Source organism: Cibotium barometz, chromosome 10 (genome assembly GCF_041138505.1).
Source record: "Cibotium barometz isolate CiBa-2024 chromosome 10, ASM4113850v1, whole genome shotgun sequence".
In the NCBI taxonomy this organism is placed as follows: domain Eukaryota; kingdom Viridiplantae; phylum Streptophyta; class Polypodiopsida; order Cyatheales; family Cibotiaceae; genus Cibotium; species Cibotium barometz.
The window spans coordinates 12235754-12259631 of NC_141055.1; the positions used below are offsets into that span (position 1 = coordinate 12235754).

A 23878-nucleotide genomic window follows, 5' to 3' on the forward strand; every position below is an offset into this window, starting at 1 on the left:
ACCAACATAATCTTGTCTGTTAAGCGTCTCTGCATGCGTACTCTGTCTGTGTGCGTGTCTGAGAGAGCCTGTGACACATGCACCAATTTCTAGGTAGTATTAACCGGTTGGTGTGAGTAGACCCATGCTTTCTAGCATATACGGCAAAAAAGGAAAGAATTCACTGTCGAAACCGTAACTGACAGTACAAACGCTTTGATGTAAGGCTATTAATTCCTTGCTATACATGAGCTCAGTGCAAAGCAGAGACTCATGGCTCCATGCACAATAATAAAATCTGGGTATTATTTTTTCATTTCTTCTGTAAACATATAAACACGTTTTAGTGCAACATCCAAAGTCTGGTCATCTACATTAGCAAAACAAAGGCGGAACCATCCTGCCTCTGGATAATGACAAGCAGAACCTGGTGTTAGATTGACTTTGACCTCATACAGCAGCTTTTTCCAAAGATTTTTCTCCCCCTCTGAATTGGATGACATCGACAGATGCCTTAAATCTACCCAGCAATATAGCCCACCATTGCTATCCGCACAACTAATGCCAGCCTCTTGCAAGCCTTTCAAAGTCACTTTGTACCGGTTGCCCAACCTTCTTTTGTTTTCTTCCAAAAACCTCCTTACAAAATCCTCATCCTGAAGTAAGGATACTAATAACCTTTGAGTATGTGACGAGACCGTACAAAACCTTGTAAGATTCCGGGCAGCTGCCAAGATCTTGTCATTTGTTGTATACATAAGTCCAACTCTGAAACCAGGTATCCCAAAATCCTTCGACAATCCATAGACTATGTGCACAAGACTAGAATCATAATCACCAGAAGCCAAAATTTGTGCAGCACTCACAAATTCACCTCTGTAGACAGAAGCAGCATAGATCTCATCACTTATTATATGAATTCCTTTCTCCCTTGCAAAATCAAACACAGACCGCAACATGTCAGCATCTAGTACATTGCCCACAGGATTTCCGGGAGTTGTGATCAGCAGGGCACGCACTGTGGTGCCCCGTCTATGGGTTTGATTGTAAGCTTTTTCAAGAGCCGTCCTTGAAATAGTGAAACCTTCACTGCTGGGGCAGTACACTGGCACCAATTCAATTCCATTCCGCCACTTTGTATCCCTATCAAACCTACACCAGATTGAAAAAGAAATGTACCTTCATTAGGTTTTTAAAAAAGCACAAACCATCAGCTTCAATTTAGACACGCGCATTCATGTGCGCGTGCATATGTGGATCTATATAAAACTTCTCACATCCTACCCGGGATAATATGGAGATGGAACAAGGAATGCATCTCCTGCCTCCCCAAGACAGAAGGCCAGTATTTCAAGTGCAGCAGTTGCTCCAGCTGTGAGCACAATGTTATCTGCATGAAAAGGTATACTCCCTCCCATGAGATTCTCCAGAAAACTAGACAGGACCTGCAAGAAAAAGGAACGTTCAATACACCAATGTAGGTGTGCGAGTATGTGATGATAGGAACACTTACAAACCCCTCAATAAGATTGAGCACTCTCATCTAAATTTTTGATGCATGTTAAGGAAGAGGAAACAGCTCAAAACAAGGAAACTGTATGTCTATTACACATGTTTAAAATATGTGGAGAGAAGCATCCACAAGCAAAGCCTTTTGAGGATCAGATGATCATAATGTAAAACTTTATTAAAAAATGTAAGCACTAGATTAGGAGGTGGGCATGGACAAAGTAATTATCACGAGCCTCAAGAGCATACCACCAACATCTTTTGCCATTTGAATCCATGGAAAGGCAATAAGGCTGCAAAGACATGTGAACCACTTGTCACCATTTGGTTACCAAGCTAACTCATATATACCTAGATGAATCCAGGAACATTCCCAAATTCACCCTATAAGAAAGTGCAATTTATAACCTCATGGTAGTCATCCACAAGACAATAAACCATCAACTCCGTCATGCATAGTATGTACTAGATACTATGACATCCCCACTAACATCATCAGTGCCCAATAGTGGGTGTAAAACTTGGTATCAATATATGTTCCCACACACACACAGCCCCCACGCGCACACACACATAAGAGCATACATTCATACAGATCTGTGTACTAAGTTTGTGTCAGAGCTCCGGAGATGCAAGGCAGACTCAATCCATAATAAGCCTAGCACTAAGCGATCATAACAAATAGAAAGAATTTTTACAACCAAAAGGTAGTTGATAGTGTGTGAAAACAGTATTTTATCCAGCCCTGAAGGGTATTTTTCTGGATTTTTAGGTTTTATTTCATGTTTTGTGGGCCTTTAGCCTCGCCGACCCATAACCCCACATACTAGATATAAGCCTTGCCCGATCACTTCACCACTTGTACCACTTCATAGACATATTCGGTACCACTTCTACTGCTGTTGCTGCTGCCGGGACTGCACATCATCATCGGCTCTTCAGGTCACCACATCAGCATTTACATCAGCAAACACCTTGGGACAGCACCCCACTCTCTGCTACAGTAGACTGTAGAGGACTTCAGTGTGTTTCCTCAGCTCATGGGACGGCAGCCCACTCTGCTACACAGTACAGCACTTCAGCGCTTTATCATCAGTACCTATCTTGGGACAGCAGCCCACTCTCTGCTACAGTTTATCATCGTTTTTTCCTTCAGTTTACCTTGGGACAGCAGCCCCCTCTCTGCTCCTCACCACCACTCAGGTATTGCAGCACCCTCGTCACCAAAGTTTGCACCACTTGGGACAGCAGCCCTCTCTGCTCTTCATCATCACTCAAGTACCGCAGCACCCTTGTCACCAGAGTCTGAATCCCTTCCGCTATCACTACCACCTCGGAGTGCTTCTGCATCCACCGACGCGAGCCTTCAACACCGACCACCTCACAGAGTGCCTTTGCCTCACATCGACGCGAGCTTTCGTCACCGACCGTGCTTCAACTCCAACATCATCTTTGCTTCTGCACTGGTCTTCTTCTACTCAGAGTCACCTCACATCAGAGGGCTCTTGTACATATGTTCACTCACCATTATATATAGACTCACCTATTTCATGATGTGTTGTTTTGCTCTGATCTCTCGTACATCTGGTCCTTTCGTCCTTTTGCCCTCACATGGTATCAAACATATCGTGAGCAAAGGGATTGAAGACCTCGAGAGCACACAACATGGATCATCTACCCGCACTCCCGGAGGACCAATTCTTCTCACCAAAAGTTGATTCTCCAAACCTCTGATTTGGACCACACAGGGAATGGGACTTCTTACTCAAAGGAAAGCCCTGTTCAAGATCTCACTTTGGGAGACGATCAACCCATCTACATCAACTCACCTTCACTACCTTTTCCTTCACGACCTCTCTCTCTCACTTTATCAGACTTTGCATCCAAAGGGGGGATACATTCCTTTTGCCAATGTGTCTGTGTGGGACCCTCGCATCCATCATCATCTTCTGTCATGGTCCCCTTTTTGGCCTGAGAGGGGGTGTGTGAAAACAGTATTTTATCCAGCCCTAAAAAGGGTATTTTTTGGATTTTTAGGTTTTATTTCATGTTTTGTGGGTCTTTGCTGCTGGCCGACAACCTTTAGCCTGGCCGACCAGCAGCCCCACACACTATATATAGCCTTGCCTCATCACGTCACCACTTGTACCACTTCATAGACATATTCGGTACCGCTTCTTTTCTTGCTGCTGCTGCCAGGGACTGCACATCATCTGCTTCATCATCATCGGCTCTTCAGGTCAGCACATCAGCATTTTACATCAGGCCACACCTTGGGGCAGCAGCCCACTCTCTGCTACAGGTCAGTACATCAGCGTTTTATATTAGGCCACACTTTGGGACAGCAGCTCACTCTCTACTCCAGTAGAGGCGTTCAACGTTTTTCCTCAGCTCATGGGACAGCAGCCCACTCTCTGCTACACAGTACATCACTTCAGCGTTTTATCATCAATACCTATCTTGGGACAGCAGCCCACTCTCTGCTACAGTTTATCATTGTTTTTTTCTTCAGTTTACCTTGGGACAGCAGCCCCCTCTCTGCTCCTCACCACCACTCACGTATTGCAACACCCTCGTCACCAGAGCCTGCACCACTCGGGACAGCAGCCCTCTCTGCTCTTCATCATCACTCAGGTACCACAGCACCCTTGTCACCAGAGTCTGCATCCCTTCCGCTGTCACCACCACCTCGGAGTGCCTCTGCATCCACCAACGCGAGCCTTCGACACCGACCACCTCACGGAGTGCCTTTGCCTCACATCAACGCGAGCCTTCGACACCGACCGTGCTTCAGCTCCGACATCGTCTTTGCTTCTGCACTGGACTTCTTCTACTCAGAGTCACCTCACATTAGAGGGCTCTTGTACATATGTTCACTCACCATTATATACAGACTCACTCACCTATTTCATGCTATGTTGTTTTGCTTTGATCTCTTGTACATCTGGTCCTTTCATCCTTTTGCCTCCACAGATAGGACATGTGCACCACTAAAGATAGAAAGAATTAACACAATATCAACTAGAGTAGTTCCAAGAAATGATGGAGTACATGGAAACCATCATCCAACCATATTAGCTAACTCACTCTAGCTTGGACATGGTATGTAGGACCTACTTTTCAAAGAGACTAATGCTTCATTTACTTGCCTAAGAGTACTAATGTCGATGAACCTAGCTTTTTGAGTCTAGTACCTTGTGTACTTGCCCAAAAAACACTCATGATATAGTCTCATAAACACGGACTGCCATAAAAATGTTGCATCGCATGATGAAGTCTCAAGTTGTGCTCATTAATCAACCGGAGAGCTTGCGCCAAATGTCGACGATGCTCCTCACCCTACGTATTGTAGATGAGAATACCATCCAAAAAGGCAATGATAAAGATCCCCAAGTACGGCTGAGAAATGCTAAATATCTGTTGGGGTAAAGGCACTATGCCCACCCTTATAGTGTGTACAAGCCCATAAGTTATAGTACATAGTACACTTAGTACTTTTAATGTACTAAGTGCACTATGTGTACTAGTGCAATATACATGTGTGATAGGGGAGTCACACACTCATGCTATTCCTATGAGTTGACTTATCCCCACAACTCTCTCTCTCTCTCTCTCCCTTGTTCTCTCTGTGTATGTCTCCCACATGAACTCTAACTTAACCCTAATTCTCCCACACAACTGGTATCAGAGCAGGCTGTGTTTTAGGGTTTCAAGATTCCTCTAATTTGAGAGTGCATTCCCATGTTGCTACAAGAGCGTATTGGAGGCAGTTTTCTTCTAGTCTCCACCACCATGCCACGAAACGCAGAGGCCACTATGTTCATTGAGAGCAGCAGGTAGGAGACTGAAGCGCTGAATCCAAGAAGCGTGTAGCGCTGGGTGTAGACTGGCGCTAGGCGTACAGCAGGCGAAGCGTGGAGTTCCAGCGGGAGTTCCAGCGCACAACAAGCAAAGGCAGGCGGAGTAGTCAGGCGCCTACAGCAACCTAGGAGAAGAAGCGCCGAAGTGTGTAGCACCACTAGGCTACAGGCGAAGACGGCGCTGATTTGAGTCGGCGGCAGCTGGTAGGCAGTCGAGCGAAGAAAGTAGCGAACCACTGGGCGCCTCGTCACTAGGCGAAGGCAGCGCTGCTCGTCACCTTCCCCACGGCGATTCAAATCGTAGGCCCTTCGCTGCTCGTCACCTTCCCCACGGCGATTCAACACCTGCCCGACTACAAAGGTTTACTGCGATTCAAATCGTAAGACCTTCGCTCCTCGTCTCTCCACGACTCCTGCAGCACGCCTGAAGAGCCCTCCAACAGCATCAGATTTCTGCAAAGCAGCACCAAATTCAACCCCTTTTCCTGCAACAAAAAGAAAAATCAGAAATTACAAGGTATTTGCCTCAAATTTTTTTTTTGGGATTTGCAATTGAGCAGGTGCAATCATTAATTGAGCAGGTACAGGTGCCGAATTGCTCAATTTCTGAGCAAAATTGGCAAAATTGGGTGACATTGGTCACAATCAAGATCAATTTGCAAGAAATTGGATGTCGAAATTTGGGGCTTTTAATGTAATTGTGCAATTAAGCAGTCATACATGCTATATGATGTGAGAAATCGCACATTTGGGCAAAATTGCAGCAAATTGCAGTGCAAATCAAGGGGCTTTTGTGCCGATTGGGTTGATTTGCATGCAGGCACTCGCAGTTGATGCTGTGGATAATGTGTTGATGCCTTACAAGCACTCAATGTGCCTGTAAATCAAGGGGCTTTCATTATTTGGATGTATATGTGGCCAGGGGGAAGCATCGTGAACACTCTGGATGCCTTCATGTGCGTCAATGTACCATGTATGATCAAAAATTGATCTTAAATCAAGGGGCTTTTCAAGATTCTATGCTTGTTAAGCTTGGCAAAGCAGCAGGCAAGACATTTATGCCTTGAATCCTCAGAAATCAGCTTGCAGTCAAGGGGCTTTTGTGGATGCTTTGAAGCAGAGGCTGCATCAAACCTTTGATATGAAGGATTTGGGTGATGCAAATCACATTTTGGGTATGCGGATACTTCGGGACAGAAATCAGCATGTGTTGTATTTGTCTCAGAAGGAATACATTGGCAAAGTCTTGCAGAGGTTCAATATGGACGGGGGGAAGAAGACTAGTACTCCTTTGCCTCCATATGTGAAACTCAGTGCTATGGACAGCCCACAGTCAGATAGTGGCAGGGTGATATGGCCAAGATTCTGTATGCTTCAACTTGTGGCAGTCTCATGTATGCCATGGTTGCTACTAGGCCGGACATTGCATTTGCAGTGGGAGTGGTTTCTAGATACATGGCCAACCCTGGCAAGAAGCATTGGGAAGCAGTGAAAGGTGTCATGAGATACCTGAAGGGCACACAGGATTTGTGCATTTGTTTTGGCAAACAGGATGCATTAGTGCATGGTTACACGGATTCGGATTATGCCGGTCATCCAGATAACCGGAAGTCTACTACCGGTTATGTGTTTACATTCACAGGAGGTGCTGTGTCATGGATATCCAGGATGCAGAAGTGCACAGCCTTATCTACTACAAAGGCCGAGTATATTGCAGCCACAGAGGCTTGCAAGGAGGCATTATGGCTATCTCGGTTAGTAGTTGATTTGGGCTATACAGGGGATATTCCATTGTTGCATTGTGATAGTCAGAGTGCCATCCAGTTGGCAAAGAACCCTGTCTTTCATGCAAAGACGAAGCATGTGGATGTGAAGTATCACTTCATCAGAGAGGTGATAGAGAACAAGCAAATTCAGCTTGTTAAGATTCATACGGATGACAACCCGGCTGATCTGTTGACGAAGAGTTTGCCTCCAGAGCGGTTTGCTCATTGCAGACACTGGATGAGGCCATTTTCAGCCTTGATATGGCCTTGTATATTATCATGTACATGCTGATTTTTCTTTTCCTTTACTTAAGGGCACTTTGCCTTTAAGTGGGAGGTTGTTGGGGTAAAGGCACTATGCCCACCCTTATAGTGTGTACAAGCCCATAAGTTATAGTACATAGTACGCTTAGTACTTTTAATGTACTAAGTGCACTATGTGTACTAGTGCAATATACATGTGTGATAGGGGAGTCACACACTCATGCTATTCCTATGAGTTGACTTATCCCCACAACTCTCTCTCTCTCTCTCTCTCTCCCTTGTTCTCTCTGTGTATGTCTCCCACATGAACTCTAACTTAACCCTAATTCCCCCACACAATATCATCCTGTTGAAAGTAGACAGGGCATTGGTTAACCCAAAAGGCATCACTAGAAATACAAAGAGTCCAAGAGAAATTATGAACGCCATCTTTTGAATATTGTCAGAGTGAATCCTTACCTGATGGTACCCTAACTTTAAATCCAGCTTGCTAGATCATTTGGCACTTGCCAACCGATCCAACAAATCATGGATTTGCGGTACAAGAAACTTGTTCTTTGTGGTAAGCATGTTCAACGCTCAATAATCCACGCACAAGCGCATACTCCCATTGTTTTTGACCAAAAGAACCAGGGCGCCAAAAGGAGACGGGCTCGGCCGAACCAAGCCTTTGGCCAACATATCCTCTTATAGGGTTTTGAGCTCCGTACGCTCGCTGTGGCTCATCCAACACAGGGCATAACTCGAAGGCTCCGCACCCGCAATAAGCTCGATTTTGTGGTCCTCAAGGTGAGAAGGGGGCAACTTAGCTAGCAACTCATAACGAAGAGATGTCGCCTCAGCTGCAATCTCGAGGCCCGCGAGGGTAGCTTCGTGGCGGTATGGGATGTCATGAGGTAGAGATTGGTCGGTACGTCCATCTAGTTAGCTCAGCTCGTGGCTCGGTGGAGCCAGCCACGACTTGTGGGCTTGCCCACGATTGTCAAGGTTGGGAGGTGAGTCAGGCTGTCATGACCCTGTGAAAGTGGAACAGCACAAGTGTGAGCATGGTGGTCGGTGAGCAAGATAAATATTTCATGATTCATACTTGGGTGCCCGGACAAATAGTAATACGTGTGGACATCCCCAAGTGTGAAGGGGGACCAAGGGATTTAATATTTATAATGTTTTAACTTTGGGTGGCCCCTAGGCATAAGTGGCCCTTAGAAACTTTAATGAACTTTAAAAAGGGACCTAAGATATTTATGGAAGGAGGGCTACTCCACTTTTGGAGTACACGCCTCCTTTCCATCTCTCTCTCTCTCTCTCTCTCTCTCTCTCTCTCTCTCTCTCTCTCTCTCTCTCTTATGGGCACTTGCTTTTTGGAAGAAGAGGAGTCAGCTGGTTGCCTGCGTGGAGAGAACCCGTACAGCTGGTACATGCGGCGGTACATCACCAGGGTACAGGCAGCGGCTGCAAGTGTTGACCTGTAAGGACAGGTGCAGGCGGATAAGGACAGCTCTGTCCAGCATGTACAGACGAGTTCAGTGCAGTCCCGTGCAGCTGGTACAGGCGGCGGTGCATCATACAGGCGGCGGCTGCAGGCGCTGACCTGTACGGACAGGTGCAGTGCATCATACAGGCGGCTGCAGGCGCAGACCTATACGGACAGGTACAGGCGGATACTCCAATCCTGCAAGTACAAGCGGGACAGTTCAGTCTTGTAAAGCTGGTACAGGCGACGCATCATCAGGGCACAAGCGGCGCATCAAAAGGGACAGTTGCAAGTACAGTTCTGAGGCAGCTGCAAGTACAGACTGGTACGGTCAATCCCTCCGGTGCAGAAGTGCACATAACAGTTGGTAAACTCTGAACATATCTTTCTTTCTTTCTTTCCACTGGCTTATGTCTGCTACTACAGAGTTGTTTCTTCTGGCCCTTTGTGAGAGGAGGGGTATGGCAATTTGAAGGGTGGAAACACAGATTGGACACTGGATTTGTATTTAGGCTGAGTTTGAAGCCATGAACATGGAAAAGCCAGATGCGTGCTTAAGGTTGCCCTATTGTATTGTCTTGGTTGATTAGAGGAAACCACGGTGTGTTGCTTTTGTGGGACACAGATCTGTATGTGAATCCTCTATGCTAAGAGGTCTTGAGGGCTGCCAGATTGGACATGCAAGTTTACTTTCCCTGACTGGCTTTGTTGTACTCAGTTAAACTTTCCATTGAATTCGAATAAAGAAATACCGAAAGGGACGCCAAGCTTTGGGGCCAACAGGTGTCATTTTCCTTTTTGTTCTGGAGCATTCTAGCTCCTGTTCATTTGTTATTTGTCTGGACTATAATTGGATAGGTGACTGCTAGTCTACCACACTTTGGTTTCTACCAGAGGTAGGTTTCAAGGTTCCGTTGCCGGGACCCATCATCAACTTTCTTAAGGGGGTGAGCTCGTGGTTGTCTCGAGGAAAGCCATTGCTGAAAAAAAAAATTCAGCAACATGTCAGACACAGAAGATGAATATTTTTATGATGAAGAGGAAGAGCAAGAGGCCTCTCTTGAGAGAAATGAATCTGAGGATATTCTTGCAGGAGAACAGGCTGCAGTAGATGCACAATATGAGGAAGTAACACAACCAGAAGATATGCCTAGTAAAGAGGAAGATGATGCTCAGTTTAAAAATCGTTTGGCAAGGGTAATAGATGTATTTATGCAGCTCACTCAAAGTGAGAAGTTTGCTGAATTTATGAGATCCTGTTCTGAGCCTGAAAAGAAGAAGAAGAAGAAAGTGCGTTCTAGGAACCCTCAGGGCAATAGTGGTGCCTTCCCATAGGATCCATCTTTTGGACAGTTTCGAAACATGCAAAACACTTTTGGTGCAAACTCACAGAGTTCCTTTTTCGGACAGCCATCTATTCCACAGCAGTCTATGCATCCAGGCTATTTTGGTGGTGGCTCTGTGTTCCTATCCTCAGGGAGGCATGGGTATTCCAGGGAATTTTGGAGCTAGTTTTCAACCTGGTATGCAAGGGAACATGTATGGTGGTATGCAGTACGGAATGCAAGGAAACATGTTTGGGGGCTTGCAGGCCGGAATGCAAGGAAACATGTATGGGGGCATGCAGCCCGGTATGCATAGTGCTATGTTTGGAAACATGGCTGGAATGTATGGAATGCCCGGTGTGGGAACTGGTAATGTTGATCCTATGATGGGCATGAATGCCGGGGGTAGCAATCTTGTGAAGCCACTTCCTTACGATAATCTAACGCCTATGGGTAAGGCAAGGATTATAAGGAAGGGGGAGCTACAGTGAAATTTGACACGTTCAGTGGGGCCAAAGATAAGCTAAAGGCACTTACCTTTTTACAGCAGTTTGACGCTGCTTTTTCTCGTGGTAATTACACGGAATCCTCTAAGGTGAGAAAAGCTACGACTTTTCTCAAGGGCAATGCATTGCAGTGGTGGTCCACCCTTCTTCTACAGGGCATAGCACCGTCTAATTGAATATAGTTTAAGCAAGTGTTCTCTTCCATATGGCTCACATCTACTTTCGAGGTGGATGTAATGACAGCATGGCACAAGTTGGATACATCAAAGTGTGAAAATCTTGAGGATTATAATAAGAAGTTTTGGGAAGCTTTACTCCCAGTTACTTCCTATCGTGGAGTGCCTTTGTCTGAGCAGGTGGAGAAGTATTGTTGTGGGCTGCCCAAGCAAGTGCGTGACTTACATAAAGACTCGAGTAACAAATGTCGTAGATGATAGAGAATGCTATGACAGCAAATTCGTTACTCACTGGGGTCTCATCTGGATTTAAAGGAAGTAAAAGCTCAAGCCAGAAATCTGAAAAGTCAGGGCATGCTTCGCGTGATGCAAAAGGGTCTACAGAGAAGCGGTATAAGAAGTTACCAATGCCCAAAAGAACTCCTGAGGAGAGACAGGCTTTGATGGATGCTCGGAAATGTTTTTACTATACAGAGGAGGGACATATGTCTTTTAACTATCCCAAGCGTAAGTCCCAAAAGGACTCTGACACTAAAGGGGAGCCCAAGTCTAAGAAACCAAAACCTTCTGCAGGGTTAGTTCTTGATCTGGTTGGGGAACAGCCAAGTGGTGAAGAGACTGAGTTATGCAGGGCATGGGATCAAAATGCCTTGATTTTCTTTGACACAGGTGCTAGAGCTAACTTTATTTCACCGGATTTGGCTGGCCGATTGGGGATCCGTGCAGAGGAGATGGCGCCTTTGTATGAGGCTAATATGGCTTGTCCTGGGTATGCAGAGCCCGTTACTCCTATTATTGGGAAGCTCACGCTTCATGTGCAGGGTTATGTGGACAGTGAGGAGTTCTTCATCACTTGATGGATGTGATGTTTTGTTGGGTATGCCATGGTGCCATAGAGTACATGCGGTGGTGGATACATACAACAAGAAGATTATTTTGACTCAGAGAGGGAAAGAGCATATTTTGGATGTAAAGCTTAAAGGAGAATCTGTTCCTATTGTATTAGCTTCGGCAATTTCATCAGTAATGAAAAAGCATCTTTCCGCGTACTTGATTTTTGTAAAGGATGCAAAAGATGATGAGTCTAAATCTAATTTGTCTATGTTAGATAAAGACACGACTGATTTCTTGCGTGAGTTCCAAGCTTGCTTTTCCGAGTCATTGCCAGGAGAACTTCCTTCGGAAAGGCCAGAAGACCATGCTATTGATCTAATTCCGAGGAGTACTCCACCAAATACCGCGTTAGTGCAGCCCAACAAGAAGAAATTATGAGTCAGGTACAGGAGTTGTTGAATAAAGGGTTGATTCAGCCTAGCTCATCACCCTTTTGCTCACCTGTACTCTTGGTACAAAAGAAAGATGGTTCTTGGCGCATGTGTATAGATTACAGGGCGCTAAACAAGAATACCATCAAGAATCGATTCCCTATTCCGAGGATCGATGACATATTGGACCGCTTACAGGGCTCAACAGTCTTTAGTCGGATAGACTTGAAAAGCGGGTATCATCAGATACGCATTAGACCCGAGGGTGTACATAAGATAGCATTTCGGACCACTTTTGGGCTATATGAGTTCTTAGTTATGCCCTTTGGTTTGACAAATGCGCCTACCACATTTAACAGGATGATAGACAGGATTTTCCGGCCTCATAGAGCGTTTGTGGGCACATTCTTTGATGATATGATTGTGCATTCACACACTGAGGAGGAGCATAGGAAGCATTTGGCCATTGTGTTTGAAGAACTTCGGAAGCATAGGCTGGTCATTAATGGCAAGAAGAGTGAGTTCTTCTTGGAAGAGATACACTTCTTGGGGCATATTGTGTCTAAGCATGGAGTCCGTATGGATCCTTCGAAAGTGGAAGCAATTCTTAATTGGCTAGATTTGAGGACCGTGCATGATGTACGCAGCTTTTTGGGATTGTGTTCCTATTACAAGCGGTACATACGGTATTTTGCTGAGATTGATTCGCCCCTCCATGCCTTAACAAAGAAGGCAACTCTGTTTAGATGGGCTGATCAGGAAATTACAACCTTTAAAAAGCTTAAAGAAAAGCTTACTTCGGATCCCGTATTGGTATTACCGGATCTCCAAAGGCTTGTGTTGTCCAGTGTGATGCATGTGGAAACAGCATTGGGGCAGTTCTCATGCAGGAAGGACATGTGATAGCCTATGAGAGTCGTATATTACAGAATGCCGAGAAGCATTTGCAGGTTTATGAGAAAGAGATGTTGGCTGTAATTCATGCTCTTTCTACATGGAAACACTATTTGCTTGGGGCTGATTTCACTGTGCAGACAGATCATCAGACCTTGCGTTATTTCCTCACGCAAACTAAACTTTCTAAGAAGCATATGCGATGGGTCAATTTTTTGTCTATGTTCCACTTCCAGATTGTGCATGTGGAAGGCAAAAAGAATGTTGTGGCAGATGCTTTGTCACACAAGTCACAGGTCTCAACAGTTTCACTTGCTTATCATCATGAGCTTGATGAGATGAAAGAGCAGTACGCAGATGTTTGAGGGTCTGCGAGACATGATCATTTTACTCTCAGGGATGGTTTTTTGTTGATGCATGGTAGGCTGTGTCTTACCAGGCAATTACGACTCAAGGTTATGATTGAAAGTCATGCTCCACCGTATGCAGGTCATAGAGGTATTGATGCCACGATAAAAGCAGTTGAGACTTTCTTTTATTAGCCGACCTTGAGAAGAGATGTTGATGCTTTTGTTAGGCAATGCATCGTATGTCAGAAGGTGAAGTTTGACCGTCAAAAGACACCAGGGTTACTTCAGCCTTTACCTATTCCAGATAGACCATGGGATAGCATTGCCATGGATTTTATATTTGATCTTCCACGGACACAAACAGGGAATGATGGCATTTGGACTATCATATGCAGGTTCAGTAAGCAGGCTCATTTCATTCCCGTGCGTAAGACGATCAAAGTCGATCATATGGTGAAGTTGTTCATGGTGAACATCTTCAAGTATCATGGTTTGCCTTCGTCTATCATCAGTGACCATGATCCACGGATGACGAGTTTATTCTGGAGAGGGTTGTTTGACAACATGGGTACAACCCTCAAGTTTTCATCTTCGTTTCATCCACAAACAGATGGTCAATCGGAAGAGGCTAATTCTACAGTGTTAGATCTTCTTAAGTGTTATGTGTCAGAGCAAAAGCAACAATGGGAAAAGTATCTTCCTTTGGTGGAGTTTGCTTATAACAACACTATCCATACCTCGACGGGCAAGGCGCCTTTTCAGATTGTAGAAGGAGGGAAGAAGGTACCACCTCTTTTGCACACAAAGGATAAGATCTTTGAGGCTGACCATTATGTGGAGAACATGGATGAAGCTCATCGGAGAGTTAAGTTGGCACTCCAAAAAACTCAGCAAAAGCAAAAGAAAGCAGCAGACCGTCACAGACGTGCATTAGAGTTTGCATTGGGTGATTGGGTTCTTTTGCAATTTGAAAAAGCTAGGCTCAAGAAAATGAAGGGTAAAGAGCGCTTATTCCCTAAGTTGAGCATGCGCTATTATGGACCTTTTCAGGTATTGCAAAAGATTGGTGAGGTGGCCTATCGCTTGAAGCTACCAGATCACTGGAGGATTCACAATGCATTTCATGCGAGTCTACTTAGACCTTTCCATGGGGATGTGCCTAAGGATGTATCAGATGAGGCTCAGCCGGAAGTTGAGGAACTTGATGAGGTTCTTATTCCAGAGCAGATACTGGCACATAAGGAAAGAAAGGTACGAGGTAAAGTTTCCCGCCGCTATCTTGTGAAGTTCAAGAACTATTCACCGATGGATGCGAAGTGGATGGAGGAAGGTGACTTAACAGATTCACCTCAGGTTTTGCAGCTTTATCTCGATGCCTTTGAGTTGGAGCCGACTCTTGTTACAGCTCATTCAGGTTCAGCAGAGCGTGGGTCTGGAGCATTGCCTGAAGCTCAAGAGGGGGGTAGCACCTCCACTCCCTTGATGCAGACAGGCTCAGATGACATCTAGAGGTCGCTTGGTGCACCTTTGTCTCACCCGAAGGTACTAATGGCTGACAGTACATCTGTTTATGGGACTTCTATGATATATGTGTACCAGTCACATTGGATGTTGTGGGTGCGTATGGTTAATAGTGGTATACAACTTGCACTATTACTACACCATTGGTTTGCAGTGAATGTTGTTACATATGCATGGCTTAGAGAGATTAGGACGCTGATCTTGCCATATTGTACATTTCACTTTAGATATTTTGCTATATCACCAGATTGCAATCGAGGACGCTTGCCATTTTTCAAGAGGGGGGTATGTCATGATCCTGTGAAAGTGGAACAGCACAAGTGTGGGCATGGTGGTCGGTGAGCAAGATAAATATTTCATGATTCATACTTGGGTGCCCGGACAAATAGTAATATGTGTGGACATCCCCAAGTGTGAAGGGGGACCAAGGGATTTAATATTTATAATGTTTTAACCTTGGGTGGCCCCTAGGCATAAGTGGCCCTTAGAAACTTTAATGAACTTTAAAAAGGGACCTAAGATATTTATGGAAGGAGGGCTACTTGAAACCGGCCTCTGGTAGAAACCAAAGTGCGGTAGACTAGCAGTCACCCTTCCAATTGTAGCCCAAATAAATAACGAAATTAACAGGAGCTAAAATGCCCCAAAACTGAAAGGAAATCGACACCTGTTGGCCCCAAAGCTTGGCGCCCCTTTCGGTATTTCTTTATTCAAATTCAATGAAATGTATAACTGAGTACAACAAAGCCAGTCCAAGAAAGAAAACCTGCATGTCCAATCTGGCAGCCCTCAAGATCTCTTAGCACAGAGGATTCACACACAGATCTGTGTCCCACAAAAGCAACACACTGTGCTTCCCTCTAGTCAACCAAGACAATTCAGCAGGGCAGCCTTGAGTATACATCTGGCTGTTCCATGAATTTGGTCTCAACTCAAATATGAATCATTTAATATTTATTTGCTCACCAACCACCATGCCCACACTTGTGCTGTTCCATTTTCACAGGGTCATGACATACCCCCCTCTTGAAAAATGGCAAGCGTCCTCGATTGCAATCTGGTGATACAGCAAAATAGCCAAAGTGAAATGTACAATATGGCAAGATCAGCGTCCCAATCTCTCTAAGCCATGCATATGTAACAACATTCATTGCAAACCAATGGTGTAATAGTAGTCCAAGTTGTATACCACTGTGAACCATACATAACCACAACATCCAATGTGACTAGTACACATATATCATAGAAGTCCCATAAACAGATGTACTGTCAGCCATCAGTAGTCCAAGTTGTATACCACTGTGAACCATACATAACCACAACATCCAATGTGACTAGTACACATATATCATAGAAGTCCCATAAACACATGTACTGTCAGCCATCAGTACCTTCGGGTGAGAAAAAAACTGCACCAAGCGACCTCTAGATGTCATCTGAGCCTGTCTGTATCAAGGGAGTGGAGGTGCTACCCCCCTCTTGAGCATCAGGCAATGCTCCAGACCCATGCTCTGCTAAACCTGAATGAGCCACAACAAGAGTCGGCTCCAACTCAAAGGCATCGAGATAAAGCTGCAAAACCTGAGGTGAATCTGTTAAGTCACCTTCCTCCATCCACTTCGCATCCATCGGTGAATAGTTCTTGAACTTCTCAAGATAGCGACGGGAAACTTTACCTCGTACCTTTCTTTCCTTATGTGCCAGTATCTGCTCTGGGATAAGAACCTCATCAAGTTCCTCAACTTCCGGCTGAGCCTCATCTGATACATCCTCAAGCACATCCCCACGGAAAGGTCTAAGGAGACTCACATGAAATGCATTGTGAATCCTCCAGTGATCTGGTAGCTTCAAGCGATAGGCCACCTCACCAATCTTTTCCAATACCTGAAAAGGTCCATAATAGCGCATGCTCAACTTAGGGAATAAGCGTTGTTTACCCTTCATCTTCTTGCGCCTAGCTTTTTCAAATCGCAAAAGAACCCAATCACCCAATGCAAACTCTAATGCACGTCTGTGCTGGTCTGCGGCTTTCTTTTGCTTTTGCCGAGTTTTCTGGAGTGCCAACTTAACTCTCCGATAAGCTTCATCCACGTTCTCCACATAATGGTCAGCCTCAAAGATCTTATCCTTTGTGTGCAAAATGGGTGGTACCTTCTTCCCTCCTTCCACAATCTCAAAAGGCGCCTTGCCCGTCGAGGTATGGACGGTGTTATTATATGCAAACTCCACCAAAGGAAGATACTTTTCCCATTGTTGCTTGTGCTCTGACACATAACACTTAAGAAGATCTAACACTGTAGAGTTAGCCTCTTCTGATTGACCATCTGTTTGTGGATGAAATGAAGATGAAAACTTGAGAGTTGTACCCATGTTGTCAAACGACCCTCTCCAGAATAAACTCGTCATCCGTGGATCACGGTCACTAATGATAGACGAAGGCAAGCCATGATACTTGAAGATGTTCGCCATGAACAACTTCACCATATGATCAACTTTGATCATCTTACGCACGGGAATGAAATGTGCCTGCTTACTGAACCTGCATATGATAGTCCAAATGCCATCATTGCCCGTTTGTCCGTGGAAGATCAAATATAAAATCCATGGCAATGCTATCCCATGGTCTATATGGAATAGGTAAAGGCTGTAGTAACCTTGGTGTCTTTTGACGGTCAAACTTTACCTTCTGACATACGATGCATTGCCTAACAAAAGCATCAACATCTCTTCTCAAGGTTGGCCAATAAAAGAAAGTCTCAACTGCTTTTACCGTGGCATCAATTCCTCTATGACCTGCATACGGTGGAGCATGACTTTCAATCATGACCTTGAGTCGCAATTGCCTGGTAACACACAGTCTACCATGCATCAACAAAAACCCATCTCTGAGAGTATAATGATCATGCCGCTGACCCTCAAACATCTGATCATACAACCTGCCAAAATCCTCATCATGGGCATACTGCCCTGATTTAGCTTTCAACCCATAGTCACAGGGGACGGCGGGGACGGAGCCTAGGAACGCTGGGACGCCGAAACGGGACGGCGCAGGGACGGGGACGGACGGGGACGGACGGACGTCCCCCTGGAGGCGTCCCTCACAAGGGACGGTGAAGGGGACGGCAGTAGGAACGGGGACGGTTGTGGGGGACGGCCCTGTGGGGGGACGGCAGGAAGCCATTGTGGTTTATTTTGTCCGTTTCTAGTTGTTTGAGGAGCCGTTTCTAGTCGTTTGGGGTGGCCTTGAGCCTTTGAGGCTTGGGCATTGAGGCTTGGGCCTTGCCTCTCTCTTGCCTTGAGGTTTGGCCTTTAGGCTTGAGCCTTGGGGCCTTGGGCCTTGGCCCTTGCGGCTTGGCCCTTGCCCCTCTCTCTCTCTCACTTGCCCTTGCCTCTCTCTTGCCTATCTAATATCTATATAAGAACAAGGCTACAAGGCTACAAGCATGGAGTTTAGGCTTTAGTGTAAACGGCCCTTCGGGCCGGGGGGGAGTCATCTCCCCCCCGGACCCCCTGCAGAGAGGGGCTCACGCCCCCCTCCGCACCTTCCCCCAAGTAGGCTGGTGTGAAACTGCGCGCCGCAACGGACCCAAAATTTACAGCCCATATGCAGTAGGTGTATAATAACTCACCACATATGCATGTAGCCTGGTTGGCAGTGTGCCAACCTTCTCCAGAATCATCTCATGCTATCTGGCCACAATCGGCCACCATCCGGTGTTAATATGACTCAAAAGCTTACCATTTTATGTAAATTTGTGCTCATTTTGATGTACTTCCAAAGTAGAATAAGGGTAGAGTAGAAAAACTTTAAAAAAAAGTTATTTTTGAGTGCCGTTCCCTCCCCCGTCCCCGTTCCCTACTTATGGCCGTCCCCCGTCCCGTCCCCGTTACCGTCCCCCGTTCCTTGTGACTATGTTTCAACCTCTTGTCCATGAGTGCTTCGACTCAGCAACGTGCTGATGTCCATTCTTCTTCGAGTAAAATTCTAGCACAAGGTGTGGCTTATACAAGCTCCTTGCTTTGGTAAGCCACAGCTCTTTGGCATGCTCAGTTTGGCCACTTGAGCTATCAGGCACTTCAGCGAGCTTCAAAGAATCGGATGGTGGAACGACTTCTAGCCATCAAGGCTCCATCTTCACTTTGTTCGGCTTGCCTCAAGGTGTAAGCCCAACGAGGCGTGCCGTGACAAATTCAACCACATGTCCAAGAGATAATGATAGAGAGAGAGAGAAGGGGGGGAGAGAAGGATATAGGGATCTTGCACAATACACCACACTGAGCAGGGAACAGGCCCCACCCCCTTTTAGGAATTTATTCAAGAACAATCCACGAGCACACTAGCCAGGATCAATACAATCAATGAATGCAAAACAAACAAATATGCCGATGTAGTATATCCAAGTCGATGCCGATATCGATGTCTAGGCACGAGATCTCTGATGCCGAGCACAACGCAGGGATGACCCACAAGTAGCTCTCACTGGGCTAGTACCAGATCCAATATCCAAATCTAGTATCGAGTATCCAAATCCAAGCCCAAATCCAAATCCGAGTCCAAGTATTGATCCAAATGCAAATCTCAAATCCAAGAATTCCCAAGCTTGTACACCGGTTGCACAAGAGATGTGTTAGGGTGTCGAAGAATTTGATGAAATAGTAAAAAAAGCTCAATGCCTGATTCTAGAATAGGAGCAGTCGGAGCAATCCACAAGAGAGACCGCACAAAGGGATATGTTTCAGATCAAGACCACAGACAATAATTTGTAGCAGTAGGTACATATCAACAAGTAATCGTACAGCAGATGTACGGCAGACAATTCAGGCAGGCGACACTATAGTCAACGGCAGCGATACAGATGGTGACCACACGGTAGCCAGTAGTGGTATCAAAGGCTAGCGGCGACTGTTAGCAGTAATGCTAGCAAAAAGTGATGACTACAGGCTGGCGGCGCTTGGTGGCTCAACCCAACAAGTGGCGTAGGCGGCTGCAACCGATGGCAAAAGTACTGATGCTGGTAGGTGACGACAGCAACAGCATAGCTAGGCGGTAGCATTGGCCAGGCACAAAAAGCATAAGGCAAAGGTGTCCAAAACGGATGGCGGAGCTGGCTACAATCAACAGCGCCCAGTACAACAAACGGCAGCTCTATTGGCGGCAGCCAAGCATGGATGGTAGATGGCGGCAACGAACAGTAGTAGACTGTAGAGCTGGCCGACGGTGCTGGCAACAACTGGTGGTGGCAGCAACGCTAGTAGGAGGCGCACGCAGCTGTTCTTCTGGTAACGTACACAACCACTTGGTTATGGAGGTGCAGTGGTACGACGGTGATAGTAAGCTTCATGCTTCCATGATAATCTCCGCGCCTTGTTGAAGATGATGATGGTCATGATGATGATGATCTTCACACATGTCAACCTTGATCTCCTCACCCACTTGATGATGATGATGAAGTTGCTCTCCCACTTGATATTCAAGAGAGGTTCATCCCTATTTTATACCCGAGGAAGATCCTGCTTTTTACCAAAAGGTTTCATGCTTTTACTTTGTCTTAACTTTTCATTTCCTCTTTTATCTTTTATTAATCAAATATTACTCAACTTTAGTCAAAAGTTCTTGTTTTGCTTTTCTAGCTTCAGGGCCTTGCTTTTTGGCCCTAGAGCTGCTTTTTGGGAAAGCGGTTTTTAGCTTTTTGGTCCGGCTCAGTCTCCTCTTGCCAATGGTGCTCTTGGCTCGCGATCAACCTAGTTTGACTTTTTGCTTTTTCCTACTTTTGGACCAAGATTGATGCTTTTTCTTGAACAAACCTTAAGGTCCCTATCCCCATGTCTTTTTCCAACTGTCTTGAGTCTGGGCAAGGGTTCCATCATGTGAAATAGAGCTAGGAGGGCCAAATCGTAACACAAGGGCAAGCAACACCGAATGTTATCTTCACACGCCATTGACGTGAGCGGGTGGCGGTCTCCTCACGACACCACTTCAACATCTCGGAACTTGCGGCTACCTTCTCTTATCCAATGACGGACATTCTTCATGCACCTCTCCCCTCAACAAGCACTTGATAGGGTGGTTTTGTTCATCATTGTATAGTATAGCATGATCATCCTCCTACATTGCACCTGTTCCTTGTACCTTTGGCTCAACTATCTTAGTTACTAGGCGCATTTTTCCTAGGACTCGGCTTAGGGCTATCTTAGTCACTAGGATCCCACCTTTTTTTTCTAACTTTCATGATACCATGGTGAGGATACTTCATGGATTTTGTGACCATATTTTGTCTCATAGGCCCATTGGTCCTTTTGCAAGGCATTTAATCTCTCTCTCTCTCTCTCTCTCTCTCTCTCTCTCTCTCTCTCTCTCTCCTCACAAAGATGACAAAAAGGTTACTATACATTTTAAAAGCAAACAAGTAAGAAAGAAGCAGCTTACAGATTTTAAAGCAGGCATTCCATGACTGTATTGATAAGGTGCAACATCTTCAAGTGTAAGATGCTGGCCTTCATTCCACAAAGAAGCTTCTGGATGGCATTTCAGCCAGTTTTGGAGAAGATCAAGAGAGAGCTGCACTTACATGGCATCAAACAAAAAGCTTCTTATCCACCACAACCACTTTGAGACTCTGTACAACCTACACAAACATCAATGACTAACCACAGTGCTTCCCCTACAAGAAAAAATGTTTTGTGAACCCTGTGCTATTGATCTGATATTCAACTGCAGAAGTAGATATAAAGAGATTGACTTTAATAAAGAAAGCAAAGGTTATTTGCCAAGAAATATCAATATTGTAAATCATGAAATAGTTCTAAAATTGAGTGATAAAGGAATCAACTCTTCTTCTGACATCAAATATTAAAAGACACAACTTTTCCCATTTAAACTTTCATGGAGACTGCTAAGTTTTGAATAGCAATGACTTTGAATTATCAGTGATAACGTTACACACAGAGCTGAAAAAAATACATTGAAATTAACGAGAAAACTCAAGAAAACCAAATTGGGCAATGTAACTTGATACGTTGGCCATGAAAAAGGATGAAAAGAAAACAACAACATGACACGGTGTAACTAGAAGCCTTCGCTATCAAAAAATGTTTCAGGTTGCTTCATCAAAGACCACCTTCATTACTCTTTTGAATGCATGCATGCCCATGCATACAAACATGTGCATGCCATGCCCCAATCATGCAATGGAAACATGGACTGTTTCGATTGTTCATGCACATGCCGTCTTTGCGTTCGTCTGCTCTACAAATATGAAAACACGAAAGCTCTAAGAAGACCAGACGCTTACAGAATTCTCTGCTAATCCAAGCTGAATAATTCCATCGGGATTCTCCGTTGCATGATAAGGGTTCTGATAATACTCTCTCCAGCCGATATAGTAAGGCGAATCGCCAGTGTCTGATACAGCAACAGCACGGCGAGAGACGAAGGGTGCACGGCGAGGGCTCCTGAGCTGGAGGTACGACCGAGGGGTGGGGGAATGTTCGCTGTTTGCGGCACGAACATCCCCTTGAGAGCTTGTGCGGTTGAGGGTACCGTCTGAAGGGGGCGGCGGAATCTCACTGTTTTCACCATCGCCTTCTTCAGATGAGCTTGGACGGCGCTGTCGTATGTAGAGTTGAAGGAGATAGAAGAGGGCACAAGGAATAACAGAGCCCCAAAAGACCCCTCCACGGCCCTGCACGACGCCTTGCAGGGGCACGATAATGCGCATGGCTGCTTTAAAGAAACCGTGGCCTGCAGAGAACCCTAATTTGAGCACAAAAGATGATAATGATGGTGCCCTTCCCTCTTCCTCTTCTTCTGCTTTGAAGAAATCTTGGCTTATGGTGCCCTTCTTTCTCTTCTTCTTCTTCTTCTTCTTCAGACTCCGAGGGTGAAGAAGAAGGTGAAGTCTGAGAAGAAACCGAGGTTTCGCCCCGACATGTATCAGAATTCATTTAATTAAGATTCTTTTTTGTAAGATGGGATGGGAGAAGAGAGAGATAGAGAGGAGAGATTGGAGATGAGACAAAGAATAAGAGAGAGAGAGGGGACTATTTTTGGAGCTGAGAGAGAGAGAGGAGAGGAAATTCAAAATACACGTGGATAAGCAAGGAGAAAAGATAAATGTATACATCAATACATGCCTTAGAGGTTGTCCCGTAGAGCCCACGGGCGCGTAGGCGAGTTGGTAGAAATGTCGAGTTCCATTGAGAGGACCTGGGTTCGATACCATCGAGTTGTGCAATGTGGGTTCTTTGTGAGCTGATGGAAATACTCCACCCTCCCACAAAGAGGTTGCCCCCATACCCAAGATAAACTAGAATGGACTAAATGGACTAAACTAAGGGGTATATAATTTGCAGGAGGCATCTAAACCTAAGTACCCTCTACCTTCCTCAAGGCTCTCCAAGCCAGTCACCAACCAGTCAAGCTACGGGCCCAGCACCCCAACTCTTTACACCATTGGGGAGAGCCTATGGGGGCAACCTCTTAGAGAACATTCTCATGTGTTACACAACAAGGGTTATGTTGATGTATGCACCCTTGGGAGAACTCAAGCTTCTTGAAAATAAAAGGGCTCATGTTCATAATAATATGACGCCATTACAAGAAGGAAGGGTTAACCTTGCCTTCATCAATGAAAACTTCCATTTGTTAAGTCCAATAGATAGGCTTGATTTCAAACCATCTAGGTAGTCTAAGTATCTAGGTAGGTTATGTATTTTAAGTATCTAGGTAGGTAGGTTGAACTCGATGAATGTCTTGTAGTTCACTAACTAGGTAGCTAGGTGAAGTGCTTGGGTGATGATGCATTTGGTTTGTTGCTTGCTTTTCACAAAGGTCGAGCGAAGAGAGACAAGTCATAAAATCTTGGGATGCTACTTTAGAACCTTTAACATGACAACTCATTTCTATTACCACATAAGCTATAGTAGAGTCTTTCAACCAAGCTCTCCCCACCACGGCAACAACAAGTGAGGGGTGGGCATTCTAAACGTG

General features: G+C 45.3%; 1 protein-coding gene across 1 annotated transcript; it reads right to left on the bottom strand.

The window, feature by feature from the left end:
• Positions 1–273: 273 nt before the first annotated feature.
• On the bottom strand, positions 274–22822 carry LOC147634560 (1-aminocyclopropane-1-carboxylate synthase CMA101-like). The gene is made up of 4 exons (XM_086803667.1): positions 22182–22822; positions 21317–21448; positions 1264–1424; positions 274–1131 (listed from the first exon to the last, which is right to left on the bottom strand). Exons 1-4 carry the CDS (start codon positions 22605–22607, stop codon positions 285–287), a joined length of 1566 nt encoding a protein of 521 aa, XP_086659793.1. The 5' UTR covers positions 22608–22822; the 3' UTR covers positions 274–284.
• Between the last annotated feature and the right edge of the window lie 1056 nt (positions 22823–23878).